Source organism: Buteo buteo, chromosome 4 (assembly GCF_964188355.1).
Source record: "Buteo buteo chromosome 4, bButBut1.hap1.1, whole genome shotgun sequence".
Lineage (NCBI taxonomy): Eukaryota > Metazoa > Chordata > Aves > Accipitriformes > Accipitridae > Buteo > Buteo buteo.
Window position 1 is genome coordinate 30588565 of NC_134174.1, and position 15191 is coordinate 30603755.

At 41.3% G+C, this 15191-nt stretch overlaps 1 protein-coding gene across 8 annotated transcripts in view; it reads right to left on the reverse strand.

Moving 5' to 3' along the window:
- MICU1 (mitochondrial calcium uptake 1) overlaps nt 1-15191 on the reverse strand; it is a 107698-nt gene that overhangs the window by 30695 nt on the left and 61812 nt on the right. For all 8 annotated transcript variants that reach the window (XM_075025418.1, XM_075025417.1, XM_075025413.1 and 5 more), the window contains 2 exons: nt 10021-10103; nt 4743-4940 (listed from right to left, as the gene is read on the reverse strand). In XM_075025418.1, coding sequence (XP_074881519.1) covers nt 4743-4940; nt 10021-10103 — 281 coding nt within the window. The remainder of the gene's footprint in view (nt 1-4742; nt 4941-10020; nt 10104-15191) is intronic.

The following is a 15191-nucleotide window of genomic DNA, read 5'->3' on the forward strand; positions in this document are numbered from 1 at the left end:
TACAAAGACACACGACTCATTGCTACAAACTTTGTTGCCTGTGTTAATAAATCACTGAAAATCTGTATCAGTCTGCAAGCCCATATAAAAACAAGGCAGAACCCAAAAAATCTTGAGTAAGCTGGAAACATCACAGTAGTTTTTAAAACTTGGCACAGGATTACTCAGGTACTAACTACCCCATCACTGTGACTCAGAACAGAAAGGCACTTACAGACTCAAGCTATTACCCTAAAACCAGATTGCGAAGCAATAGAAATACCTTCTGAAACCACAATATTCATTAAGACAGGGTTGAGACCCAAAAAGATCTAAGACTTTCTAATGAGATATGTGCAGATGGAAGAGCACCCATCAGCCCTTCTTCATAAAAAAAAAAACCTAAAACAGCAATCGTATTGGCATTGGTCATGAAAACAGGAGTTTCCAGGGTAAAGAAGTTACTCTCACATCACCTGTCACAGAACAGACACATAAAATAAGTGATTTTCCGGATGGCAGCAATGAGCTATTTGCTCCAGTGCTCAAAAGATCTTTTGCTTGGGAGCTACTGCTATTGGGGCATCCTTGATCCTTTAGTAAACAAGAAATTTCAAAGATCCCAATGTTTAAGCATAAGGATACACATCTGCACAAGGATCTGACTCTTCAACCGATCTGGCAAGCTCCTCCATGGGAACCTGCAACCCACCACCTCAAAGCACAGACCCCAGATCACACCAGACTGAGACATGGGGTTGCTCAAAGCCATGGAGCATAACTTTGCCTCTCCAACCATGGCATCTCCTGCCAGGAAGACAGCCCCACACCTACAAGGCGCAGGGCTGGATTAGTACCTGCTTCGCCAATTCAGCTGAGAACAAATGCCCTCCATGAATAACTGTCAGGGAAACAATGTGCTATAGAAATCTCACTGCAGGCAAATTGAAAATTAAAAAAAAAATTCTTTACTAAGGTTTTATACCATAGGCACATATCCCACTGCTGGCAGAACAAGACCTTGGGAAATAAAAGACGACTAAATACGGAGATTAAATCACTCCTATTAGCAGGTTTTTTGTTGCCTTTCAGGGGTGACACAGATGTGGAGAACAAAGGGCTAACACATCTTTTCTACACGCACTTATAGAATCATAGAAAAACTTAGGCTGGAAGAGACCCACAGGCTGGCTGGGACTCCTCGTGGTCCACCAAGGGCACAGGAGTACCTAGGACAGACATTAACAAGCAGAAATAGCATAAACAATTATGTCAAGCCCTATCCACCTTCCTAACTCACAGAGTACTTTCACTCAAAAAAACCCAACACCGTTCGACCCCAATACCGCCTGTCCTAACAGGACACATTATAGCTGCAGAGCCTGTCCAGACAAACTTGTCACCGTTTGTCACACTAAGCGACAAGAAGAAAGCAAGTCCTTCCATAGACGCTAATGCAAGGCAGCGTGAACGCAGTAAGAAAACAGCAAGGACTTTGCCAGGAGCCTACCCCATTCAGTAGGTTGGTTCCTGTGGCTCAGCCTTAGCTAAGCCAGGCCACCCTGCAATGCAACAAGAAGGCCATGGCTTCCTCTAAATAGCCAAACCACAAAAAGTTGTAATAAGCCATTAAAAGTGTCTCCTCTCCCTCTGGCTGTGGTTACTTTTCTCATCCTTCCTTTCCCGCAACTGAGCTGATTGCCGAGTTTCCATAAAATGATGGAAAATGTACTTTCATCAAAAAAATAAGCAGAATGCAAGAAGAAAACACCAGGCCACGGTTACTTAAGCATGCTGTCAGCACTTCAGCCATAAGGAAAATTGACATGTTCAGGGCTTTGTCTGATTTAATTCCTCTGAGAAAGTTTCTGCTTGATCTTAACATGGAATATGCATGAATATTTTGGTAAGAAAAAAAATGAACCAAAATCAGTAAGAGGAAAGTGGATTCAGACGGTCAGAAACTATTGTTCCACTTTCACAGTCAGAAACTGGCTCTCAAGCGTATTAACTGCAGATATGCCTGGATCCTGAGCTGAAGGGAAAAGAGCTTTAAAAAAGGTCTTACTTAAAGTAGATTTCTTTCAGAAGAGAGAAAGCAAGAATCCCACTTTGAGAACAGAGGCACTGTGTCACTTGGGGGCTGCACCAGCGCCAGGAGATATTATTCAGACCTGCTCACAGTGCATTTCCCCAAAGCCTCTTCTGGGGTTTTGACACCGAATGTGAACAAAAACTAGTTTTCAAATTAACACCCCAACTTCAGACCATGTACTAATTTTGCTAAGCCAGCAAAGGATGAGCATATGAGGGTACAAGAGTTCAGCTGAGCCCCTAGCAGATCTGTCACCAGCTCTTTTCTGCTCCTTCTTGTCCACCGGTAACATCAGCCACACCAAGAGAAGGGTCCAGAGATGACCTGCATGGGCAGTGAAGCACCATCTGTGACAAAGGACCACTGTGCTCACAGGCTCCTTACCCAAACAGACGCATAAAACAAGGGAAGCCATTAAAAATCAGCTACATGAGTTACCTGATGCTCTGTAATACAGCATTTCCTAATGCCACTTCTCATGTTCTTCTGATTTGAACAGGTCAAGCTAAATACTTGAGGAATGTCTCTTCTCTGAATTACCACATTTTTTATGTGGCAGAGTTCATTAGAGCACTCCCTGGAAAAGGAGCAATGCAAACCCACTAGACGCTTGCGTGAAAAGCTGCTTAACCGTGAACAAACACATCAAATGTGAAGCAAGGGTAGAAGGTGGGAGATCATGTCAAAAGAGATAAAAGCAGAAGTCAAGACATGCCACGTTATGTAACACTGAGAACAGAAATAGGCCTGCATTGCCTAAATTGATGAGAACTATGAACAGAAAAATCAGGTACTTAAGTATCATGAACTCAGGAAAAAAATAAGTTTCGCAGAACAGAACTGTTACTGTTGCATAGGTCAATTTTTCAGTTAAAATGAGTATCAGTAATGCTAAGCACAGCACGGTACTGTGCTCAAGGGTGCTGTCAGGAATTCAGTAACGATGCGTTTATGATACTCATTAGCTTACCAAGTCATAAATATCTTGCACTGTCCCCAATTAACTAACTTGTTAGAAGGGCAACTAACATTCACCAAGAAGACCCACAATTGACTGAAAACACTAAAAACTAAATTAATATTAAACTGTTGCAGGAGGAAAAGAAGAACAAGTACCATGAAACTGAAAAAAACCCATTGCTTCTTAATGAGGTAAGTGGGGACCTGTGGAGGGAGCACAGGACTCCAGCACAGGGTCAGAAATACTTCGGTGCCTCCTTGTTGCCTGTCCCTGGAGCGATCGTGGCGGGGGAAACTGGAGCAGGACAGCAAACGAGGATAGAATAATCTCTATTTCTCTTCCCTTTGCGTTCGAGTTTCAGCTTATGTTTCTTAACCTTAAAAAGTATTTAATTCGTTTCAATTTGTAGAGGCACTGAGGAATCGACACTTTCCAGTTCACAAAGAACATTACCTTCAACCAGCCTATTCCCCCTGCAAATGCAGAGCCACACCACCTGCTTTAATGACCAGTTAAATAAAGTCAGTGAACTGGACAATTACCTTCATAAAAAAAAAATTAGTCCTTGGGTCAGTTTCTTACTTAGATTCATAAAACTCCAAATAAAAAAGGGAATAAATTCAGGTTAAGTTTGCAATGACTGACTTAAGAGGAACTTAATAAAATGCTGTTCATTAGCTGGATCACACAACCTGAGCACATGGACATTTATAGATCAGACTGAGGCAGCAGTAAGCTCTGAATACTGTTGTCTTAACAGGTTATGGTTGTGGTGGGATCTTCTTGTACACAAATCCTCATTTCTGATGCAAATAAAAGCCTGGTTTTGCTCAAGCCAGGTGAAACCTTTGAGCCTACTGCAGAGAAGGGCACTATTTCTAACTGAGTCAATTCCATTTGGGAGACAAGACACAGACCAAGGAGTCCCGTACTCACTTTATTTAGAAAAACCAAATTTTGAAGCTTGATGCTTAAATTCAAGCTATGTGACTAGGAGCAGGAGACTGGGAACTGCTGTTAACTCATGGTAATAGCAAAGAAAAAAGGAGGCCTTCAATTCAACTGAAAGGTAATAAACTCAGAAGAGGTGGACAACATTTCTTATAAAGCACATCAATACAGGAGTAAATAATGGAGGTCACATAACAGAGAGCACCTATTTAGCAGTATTCAAACAAGGCTTGAACACTTACATAGCAGAAATATTCAGAATAGTGAAGCAAACAAGGAGAGGACAGAAGCAGAGATGGAAGAGTTTTGGCAATGTTATAAACCCTGGTCCTTTAGGGCACACCTCACTCATTAGGACCGAGACAAACCTTCCTTAGTAAGGTAGCAACAGACCACTCACAAACTCTATTGTTTTTTGTTTTTTTCTAAAGCATCTCCATCACCTCCATTGGCAGTGCCAAAGCAACAGCAAGGCAAGCACCAGGTGGAGGGACACACACCCGGGACATGCTGGCTGCTGCTGCAACTCCACAAGAGCAGCAACTGCCAAAGGCTGGATACATTCCTGGGGAGTGCCACAGGCACTGAAATGCTCATCAGAAATTTAACAACATGTTTGATCCCTGAGTGCTATGAGCCACAGCTGTAGTAATTCCCTCTGAACTCTTCCCACACTCTTGCTCTTCCTCCAGAAACCACATCATGCAGCACAGTCCGTGCTGCGCTGCCCTCCCCATATGTAAAAATAACCCAAACCTCAAGCTTCAGAATATCGTGCTGCAGTTTGCGCTGGAAGTCGAGGAAGTGGGAGATGGTCAGCTTCCCCTTCAGATCTGCCCCAAAGAAGTATGTTGTCAGTGCAGAGTTGAAGCCAGTTTTCAGGGTGTTCCCTGTTGTAGACCGGTCTCTGTGGCGCATGCCCATGCTGGTTTGGGAACGAATGATGCTCTGGACCTAAAAGTAAGAGGGAGGATGTTAGCATCAAAAACACCACTGGGACTTAGACTAGTCAAGTATCAGTACGAAGTACTCCAAGCTCAGCCATGTCATCCTCTGTTAATTTTTTTTGTCTGAAATAATTCTTAAAAGATATGACAATTCAAAAATTTGGCTGAACTTAGGCTTTGTTTTTTTCAGTCCTCTTTAAAGAGAGTATGAAATGCTTGAAATGAATTTTAAGAAAAAATTCACCCCGTTTGCATATAAGCATTCTAACGCTGATCCTACTCGTGGTCAGCAGAGAGCAGCTCGTTCCCAGCAAAGTTGCAGGAGAAGAGAAAGCTGAGGCAACCGCGGGGAAGAAAAAAAAGCCTGCACACGTTTTGGAGCCTGCACTCCTACTTTACTGCACATCCATGTTAGCTCACACCAAACCCAGTTAGCTCCCATCGCATCTCCTTTCCCCTTGCGCACAAACCCAGGGTTTTTCCACCCAAGGGCACCTTCTCCTTGCTGCCTGCTGCTCTCTTCCATGGCTGGAAGCTCCTCCGACTGGGGCTGTATGGCAAGCTGAGCTGCAGGCAGGGGCTGACCCACCCAGAGCAAAGGGCTCTCCAAAAGTCCCACAAGCTGCATCAGCCCAAATACAACTCCAGTGGCAGCACCAGCAGAATAACAAGTAATGCAGAAGCGTCTGAGTTACCAGCAGACCAGGGTATTTGCACGAAGACAGCCAAGTGTGAAAGCACATATTATAAACAGCAGCATTTTTAACAAACTATGCAGGCAAACAGCATCATCCTTCCCTGAGCTCTCAGCAGCACCCTGTACCTTCTCAAAGGGACAGGGCAAGGACATGCAGGACAACTTCCCTACCCTCTACGATATGGCAAAAGGTTGAAGTTGAAGGATGCGACAGCCTGAAAAATCCAACAGTTTGTTATTTTAAGGGTCCTGTGGCTAATTTAAGGGGGCAGCCAAACCAAATGCACACTCCCCTTCTCTCTCCATCCCCAAATATCCCGCTACCCCTTCCCAGCACTTGCCCGTCTGGATGACTATTGCAGTGATATGAGAAGCCAGTGTTACTCTTTGCATAATAGCCAATCTCTTCCAACAAGGCAGAGGATTCATATTAAGGATAATGAGTGTGAGAAGTGGGGGGGGAAGCCACCCGATGTGCTGCCCGGCACTCAGCTTCAACAGCACAGGCTTCCCAAAGCTCCAGCAAACACTGCTGCTTTGCCTTCAGCCTCTTCCTCTTGCTGACAAAAGTTGGAAGGGAGGAAGGAAAACAGCTGCCAAGAGCTCCAGCTGTCAAAAGGATGCCAGAACCTCGTTATCGTGGTATATGGGGTGTTCAATTTTTTCCTAACAAGAGAACAAGGGCTGGAACAATCCCAAAGGGGAAGCTCTGGAGAATGCCACATATTGCCGCCAGGCTCACCTCACTTGAAACACTGCCTCCAAACACAGACTATTGGCTATTCTTCCACTACAAAGAAGATCAAGTCAAGTCAGAGGAAAAAAATACAGAAAAAAGGGTTTAGGGCTGTTTTTTTGTTTTTGGTTTTTTTTTTTTTAAGCATGCACTGTGATGCGAGGAAGGATTTTTGCACTGTAAATAGCAATTCCTTATTTTGCTTTGTGCTCCACTTTAACTGCGAGCTCTGCATACACATTTTGGAGACAAATATTTATAAACTGTCTGAAGCAATGCAGTTTATGACCAGCTTGGAAAATTGCCCCTGTTTCTGCAGAAGCGAGTATTTACCACACTGCAGACTGTTTGATAGAGCATCTTTTCCCGGGTGTGATTTATACAGCATCCTACGCCCCTCTTTTTCTCTCCCCATCTATAACAAGTGTCGGACAGTTTGAAAATCCATCTGTGGGCACTGGAGCCAAAATTTATTTGGCTGGTCCCTATTTTGAGTAATCCTTCTAATAACCAGAAAGGCAGGCAACCACTGCAAGAAGTTGTCCTCCAGCCCAACCAGTGCTGTCCTCCCCCATAGCTCATCGATCGTACAAGAATCCTTGAAGCACAGAGATGCTTCACTGTCTTTGTACCTATTAAAGCCTAAGTGTTTGTGATCCGTTTTATCTTTTGCACCAGACGGGGGGGGGGGGGGGGGAGGAAAAAAAAAAAATCAATGAAAATAGTTAATAGTTTGAAGAGAAATCAAAAACTAACACTGCCTACGAGTTTACTACTTTTCATCCAACTTTTTAATTAAAAATAGGAGAGTAAACTAACCATTTACATGCTGAAGGATGAAAAGTTGAAGATGATACTGATGCAAGCACCAAACTGTTCAGCACTATTCACTAACCATATGCATCAACTAGAAAAAGAAATCTGAGGCTCTTCAGTGCAGCCTAAAGAAATTCAGTATTTTCTTATAGGTAGTTAAAGCCTCCAACTTACTTGCATATTAGCTAAGTTACTGCAAGTAATTTTCTTTCTTGATGAATACTCTTAAGGTTTTTCAGACATTAATGAGAAGAGAGGCCTGCTGTTAGCTATCTCCAAGGATGACATCTGAAAAAGGAGTATGAAATTCTTTCCCACAGGTTCACAGCCAGCAGGGATGGTACAATGCTTCTGTGAGGAGCCTTTTCTTGCCCTTCTTTTTCTTCCCGTTCTCCCCAAAACGATGTTGCTCTTTTAAACTGATGCCACCTCTAGTGGCATAATCCCCTGGAAGGGCCAGCTCCAGCTGTCCCTGCCAGGTAAGGTGTTTAAAGGACAGATCTGCAAACCCTGCCATCCTTCATGCTCTTACTGAGGCATTTCCATAAGGAGTGAAAAAGATTATTTATCATATAAATTATTCTGTGTGTTATACTATATATGTGTATGATGTTATATATGTGCCTCCCACTGAAGCTATGTGTTTGCTTTAGTTCTGTTTGGGAAGTGCAGCAAATCAGTTACAGTGATATCTGCGAAGATATTGCCAGTTTCTTCTCACCTTCCAAAACAGCTCCTTCATCCTCTGACTTGAAAGCTCTGGAAGATCAGTCTTCACCAAAATATTCTGATACTAACCAGGAATTTTATTCCTTTATATAGAGGCAGTGACGCATGTAACAAGCTTAACAAAAATACGTTCCCTTTCCTAAGGATTTTTATATGACTTAATGTACATATAACTTCCCTTTGCTTACCGGATGATTTGAGATCATTTAATTCAATTTTGTACCTTCATCTTCATAGTGCTTCTGAAACATTCATCCTCATGAAACATTCTTTCTTACTTTACATGGCTAATAAAAAAGCCAAACACGACACCTGCGTTAGTACCTCGGCATCGCTGCATTTTTAGTAGGTGGTTAACCATTCTCCACTTCTCTTAAATTCATTTATCTCCATAGTTGATTTCACTCTAGAACATTAGTAACTACTGTTAAACACCTTTTGAATTGTTAAATATTATCAGATAGCTGCAGTGGAGCGCTATATTCATGCACTATACAAATAGAAGGAAGAACAGTATTTTTTACTTGAGAAAACAGGAAACTCGGAATTTTTCATAGCTAAATCTGTAGTTTGTAGGGAGGCAGCGCCAAACAGCACAATAACCTGGACAAAACTGTGTATTCAAATTTCCACTCGAAGGAAAATGAACAAACTCCTGGGTTTACATTACAAGCTGTCACATGAAGGGATATCCTATTGGAGATAAACATACTCCAGTCTCCTCATAGTCCAAAGTTTGCATCTAAAAACGTACAGTTAACCAGATATATTACACAGCTCTGGAGCAAACTCATAACAACAACATCATACCCACAGGTAATAACTTAAGAAGGATGACAGCAAAAGATTAGAAGAGGGAGTGTGGGGGGGTGTAGGATTAATTTAACAGACCTGCTTTGTCACTAGTTCTTCCCATTTATAGTAAGTGTCCCAAGCATGACCTCTCAGAGACTCTTCTGAAGTTAACTAGTCATTCAATCAGCCGATGAGTAAGAATTTGTAACTAGATTATTCAGGGCTGCTTTGTTCTCAGATGTCAGTATACAGCTTTTCACCTTCTCCAAATACAGATGTCCTCCAACATAAAAAAAAACCGAAAGGGCAAGTTATTTGTTTGACCAGAGAGTCTTGTTTCCTTTGCCCAGAAGCAGCAGCTTCCATCTGCCCATTACACGTACAGCCCTGAGGGACATGGGGTCACAGAAGTGCCAGGGGCCACATGAATATTAGGTACATTAGTTGTATCTCCTCTACCTTGTTCTTTGATAACAGAGATGGTGACAACTCATCCAACCAGCCAGTTCCCTTTTTTGCAAAGACATTTACTTTTCCTTTCACAAGTAGCACACACATGGAGCTTAGCTAATATACAGTGACTTCAGGATGTTTATGAGTTTCCAAAGCCTTAAGGCTGTTTTCTACATAGGCAAGAAAACCATACACTTCTACCTAGGGAGGTCAGATCTTTTCCCCACTGACACCTTGACTCTTCAATCTATTTTCACTCTAACACAATCATACACTGTAGCTTACAGGAAGACCTCACCAGTATTAGACATGTAGGTGAAGCTCATTAAAAAGCCTGCATCAAACTCCCTGTTGATGAAACCTTGTAAGAAGGAGGGGAAAGAAACTAAATGAAAATACGCTGTCAAACACGTTTTTACATTACGTTGAAATAAGTGGCTAAATTCTTCTAAGCAGACTCACCCTGATTATTCTCTGAAGACAAACAAAATTAAGGAATGCAGTGAAAAGTGTGGAAGAAAACAGGATCAAAATCCTATGACATCAGTAGAGTGAAAAAAATTCCTTATCTACTTTGGAGGTGACGTCTTGTAAAGACACCTCAGTGACAAAGTCACAGGAAATCAGAGTTTATACTTACAGCTGTCTGGGTTGAACGAAAAATTATGTCTTGAAATATCCAGTTAAAAAAAAAAAACAAACACAAGCAAGCAGGCACTGAGGCAACATGGCAGAGCATAGAAGGAAAAGACATAAACCAGCACTAACCACAAATATAAATTACAATAACATCATAGAGGAGTGCTGCACTTACGACTAAGATGCCATAGCATTAAGAAGTCAACCTGTCATTCAACTTGCCTGCTCAAACTCTTCCATGTCCACCTCGCCATCACCATTCAGATCAAACATCTTAAAGGCGATTTCAAAATTCCTCTGGGGAGCTACATTAAAAGAAAGAAAGAAAGAAAGAAACAATAAAAAACAAAGACCAGTTAATGAAGATACTAAAGCTCAACAAAAAAAAAAAAAAGGCACAAATTCAGAAAGATTTTATCCAAAAGCAATTTTCCATAATTCTTGCAATTTTAATAAGAAAATGCAGGTCTTGGGAACTTCTACCTACGAGCTTCATAGTGCTCCTTTTACCAAAGGTCTCAGCAAGGAGGTTGGGAGGAGGAGATGTTGCTTGAACAAAATTTATTCCATTTACAGGTGGAAAAAGCACAAAATCAAGACACTATCTGATATGTCTAATGACAATCAACAGAAAATGACACTGTAGCAAGACCTCCAGCCTGCTCCATACAGTACAATACCAATTTGGCCAGAGGACATTCCTCCAGCACTGCAGAGGACTCTCCATGCTTTGTGAAGCAGCCTGTGGGTGATGAGCAGACCTAGACTTTGGGTAATTCTCTTCCAGACTCAGCTCTTGTCTCACCGTACAAATTTAAACAAATCATTACTAACTCTGTCTCAGTCCAGTTATAACATTGAGATAATACTGGAGCTCACCAGTTGAGATGCACCCAAGACGGCGTGGTACCTTATTTTTCATTGCATTTAGTCTATGTTGTCATGGTTTATTTAGCCAGAACTCTGCAAAAGCATCACTTCACAGCCACCTATCACAGCAAAACCACACTCTTTCCCCTGCATCCCATCAAAGAATTTCAGTATGTTTCCATTTTGGGATCTGTAACCCATCACCATTTAAAGCTACAACATAGTGCCACAATTTGTTTTCCAAATTAAGCTAATATATGAGAATTTATCTTGCTCTGCATACCACCTACAGGAATTTTGGTGTTTGCTGGCATTTCTAGGGAATCCTCTAGGCTATAACTAGTGCTTAGGTTGTCATCTTAAGTGATCAATTAAAACTTAGCCCCTTGTTTTGTTCTGAAGATGGCTCTTCCCCACCAAAATCTGGCAGCAGGATGTAGATCACTGGTGAGGCTCACCCTCTTTAACCTCATCTGTTGCAATCAACTTTTAATATTTCTTGCAGATGCTTAAAAAGTAATGAGTTTCTGCAACTGCCCTTCTATGTTAAGGCAACTCCCAGACAGGGGTAGGAGCAGAGGACACAAAGAGGAAGCACTCTGACAAAAAGAAATTAATATGGAATTAACTGAACTGGATTTTGTACATTAGTTACAGCTTCAATTTAAAGCCAGGAGACTTTTACATCGTGTTCTCCCCTTGCTATAATAAACTGTAGCACTTTATCACTAAAAAGATTCAGCAAACATGTTAATGAGATCACTTTTCCAATCACTTTGTGCCTTAAACAGATGTATAACAACATTAAACTCAACAGCAGGAATAGCCTGTCACTAGCCTCTTGATATATACAGCACATACAGTCCTGCTGTTATCATCTCTGGATTTCCAATTTCCTCACACCAATTATTCAGGCTTTAAATTCCAAACACCACGTGCATAAGCCGTGTCTCCTATAACCACGGCGATCTCCTGCAGCACATGGTGGGTTATCTTCCTTCCCTTCCATACGCAACGCTGCAGCAGAAGCCGTGCCTCTACCCAGCTTCTCTGTCCTGCCTGCTGGGACGAGGAGACCTTTGCTCACTGTCCCTCATTAATTCTGCATTAGCTGAGCTGTAATCAGGGGGAGCAGCTGTCCCCAACACCAACTTCATAATCTCTCCAATGCGGCAATCTAATTAAAGGGATTTATAGAAAAAGCCTCCTCTGTGTCCATCCATCATTTCCAGTGATTAATTCCCCATTTCCTTGAAGAGCAACAATATTAAGCACCTTCCAACTACCCTCTTAATGTTTAAACAAGACATCCAATTTTATTCACTTTAATTGCAAGTACTGCATGAAAGACTGGATGCAATTTCTTCTTATTAGCCCCAAAATCTAGCACTGCATGGAAAGAGTTGTTTCCTCTATGAGGCAAAGGAGGAATATACAAAATAATCTCGTTACAAGATGCTAGAAAAATAGCAATTTACACATCTCATCTTTCTTCCCCCATTTTCTCTGCCAGGGTACAATGACGTATATTCTGAGATTGGAAAATTTGTTACTCCTTGTTAAAAATTGGGGTTTGGGGTTTGTTGCCCCCCCTCTTTTCTTTAAGGAAACATATACCACTGTGTCCGATTTGCACAGACACAGGGTGCCCAGAGAAAGCAAGATACTTAACTTACCCCTCACAAAGGCTGTTTCCTTTCTTTCCCTTCTCTAAATATACATTTTCAAGAGCAGTTTATCAAAGTCTCAGAGGAGAACATCACTTGCAAAATTAAAATGAACTGTTCCACATCAAAAATCTGCAGGGTCAGTATTTTTTAAAGACAGGGGATGAAAGTGGCTTTAAATCGGCAAATTTAATTACTTCATTCCTTTAGCTAATGAGCGACTCAGCCCATTTCTTCCTCTGATCCGCATCTAACTCTGATTACTTGTAACGACACTTAAATCCAACAAACATGAATCCAAGCCAGGGAAACCAGAGGGCACCGAAGACAATTAGCTCACCCTGCTCCTGCTCAGGAAGAAATGTTCATTAAGATCTATGTCCCTGATCTCCAGGCAGCCTGAATTTATTGGTCCCGAGTGAGATTATTTCTGCCTCTCCTCTTGGGTGTGATGTTTCTGACCAGGATTTATTGGGGAAGAGTCATCCTGACGGCAGCTGACCCCCCCTTGCTCACTCTGCCCCGTTCTTCGTGGTTACATCAGCCTGTACAACCTCCACTTCACTTTTTTCTCTTGTACTTAGATCTTTCAGAAACTTTCAGACCATAAAGGCAGCAGATACCAGTTTGCCTAGCTAAACTTAGCCTTTCTTTTTCCCCCCTCTTTTATTCTGCCCCCCAATTTTACCATTCTTGACTGCAGCTCCTCTAAATTTCCCCACTGCCTCCTTAATTAAGATGACTCAAATGAATGCAATATTCCTCCTGCAATGGTTATCAAAACCATTTAAAGGACTGTTTGCTTTTAATAAGGTGCAATGCCTGTCTTTACAAGAGAAAAACATTTCTGGATTTTCCCCAACTGCTCTGCTGCATTTCTACCTCTTGTTGATTTTGTGAGCTATCTCCTTGCCATCCTTTTTGACATTATTAAGAATCAAGAATTTTTCATTGTAACTAATTTCCCTTGGGCAACAACGCAGGAACTGGTCAGGACAATTGCAGTTTCTTTTCTAGCTTTATTTCCACTCTTTAGGTGTTCAGGAGGATACAATGACTTCCTAATGATTCCTCCAAATCATTAACACAAATAAAACCATGGTACTGGAGCCCACACCAATACCAATTCATGAGTTACCTTATTCTTAGCTTTGAGATATATATAACTATATCTTGAAAGAACAGGTTGAAATTGTTCTGTAGATCCATAGCTGACCAGATCTACACACCAAGTTGTTTTTTCAACTAACCTGGGAGTTAGTGCAAAGGGCAATTAACATTTTTCTTGACTCATTTGTTCAAATCAATTATTTGGGAACAGAAAGGCAGTAAGAAAACCAAAAGCCACAGGCAGTAGCATTAAAGATGAGCAACCTCCTCCAGACAAACAGATGATAAGCAGCAGCATTGACCACATTGAAAAACCCACCCGATCAGTCAGCATAAAGCCCCAGGGAACCTCCGAGGCATTAGATGGGCTGATAAGGCATCTTTAAGCCAATTATGTAATTTTTAACTATTTTCAATTATTCAACAGACCAATTTGGAGCACTCAATTGCTCTTTATTGCCATTTACTCTCACCAGAAGCAATGCATTCTGAAAGACAATAAATGCTCACTGATGAGGAGAAAGGCCACATCTTACTATTTTTGTGCTCATTTGATTTTCTCTTTCCCCCAAACTCAATACTCCACACTCGAAGAGATACCTCTCAACAAGTCTTTCCCTCTGACTCCTGTTGCAACTCACACAGTACATGGCTACAGTCACAAAAATTAAGTGTCTGTAGAGCATCCAACTCAAGCAGAGGTACCACATTTTAGGAAAACTATTTTGAACACACTTTTGGAAAATAAACATGGTTCCCTTCAGATGTAGTTGAAAATTTCTTTGTCTGAATTTAAACACAAAGCAGCTCAGGACTTCAATATCCATCCTGAAGCCTAGTAACTCCCCAGGCAACTCCAGTATGGAACAAAAGATCGAGAATTCAGCTGGGGAGTTACTTGAAGAAAAATTAGTCATTAGGAGTTAAATATCCTATGATTGCTTCTTCCCCATCTATCCCAAAATTAAGAAAAATATATGTGTACAAAGGCCACTGTACTCTGAAGCTGAAAAAATATATCTTCATAATCGATCCAAAATTAACACAGTCTTCCTAAGGTAAAGACAGATTTTCATCTAGAGAGATGGCTCTTGAAGCCTTGCAGCTTTAATATTTTTTTTCTTTACTTTTTTCAGGCCACATTATTAAAAAAAAAGCTTACCTTATTCCTCAAGATTATTCCCCCCCCCCCCCCCCCCCTCAAGTTACATGAATCAGCATGGTCATTATTCTGTCTGACTCCACACAGTGGAGAAATTTTTCTGTACGTGTTTGAATTGGAACATTTCTGTCTGAAGGAAAGAATTGAGGTCACAGATGATCTCACCCTTACAAGACCACAGACCAGCACCGGCATCTAGTTCATTGTAAGCCACTGCACTGGTAATAGGGAAGAGCTAGATGATACACTTTCACATAATGCATCTCCAAATGCTGTAATATTTTTCTTTTTTAGAACAGAGTTACAGCCTTATAAGGAAGCAACTATCCATAGAATATAGATGGCTGAGCCCTAGCTGCAATAGATATGGGAAAAAACCCCTCAAACATTAAAATGTCCTAACAGTGCAGATATTTTCCTTTCAAATTATTTCACTATTTCAGAAAATGAATCCAAATCCCACCAACTTTTTTTTTTTTTTAATGTTTATTAAGTCAGAACTGTAAATAACAGAGAGCTAAAATAACCTAGTCCACAGCATGGAGACTGAGCCACAATATCATTGGTTCTAAAGGGAAAATACC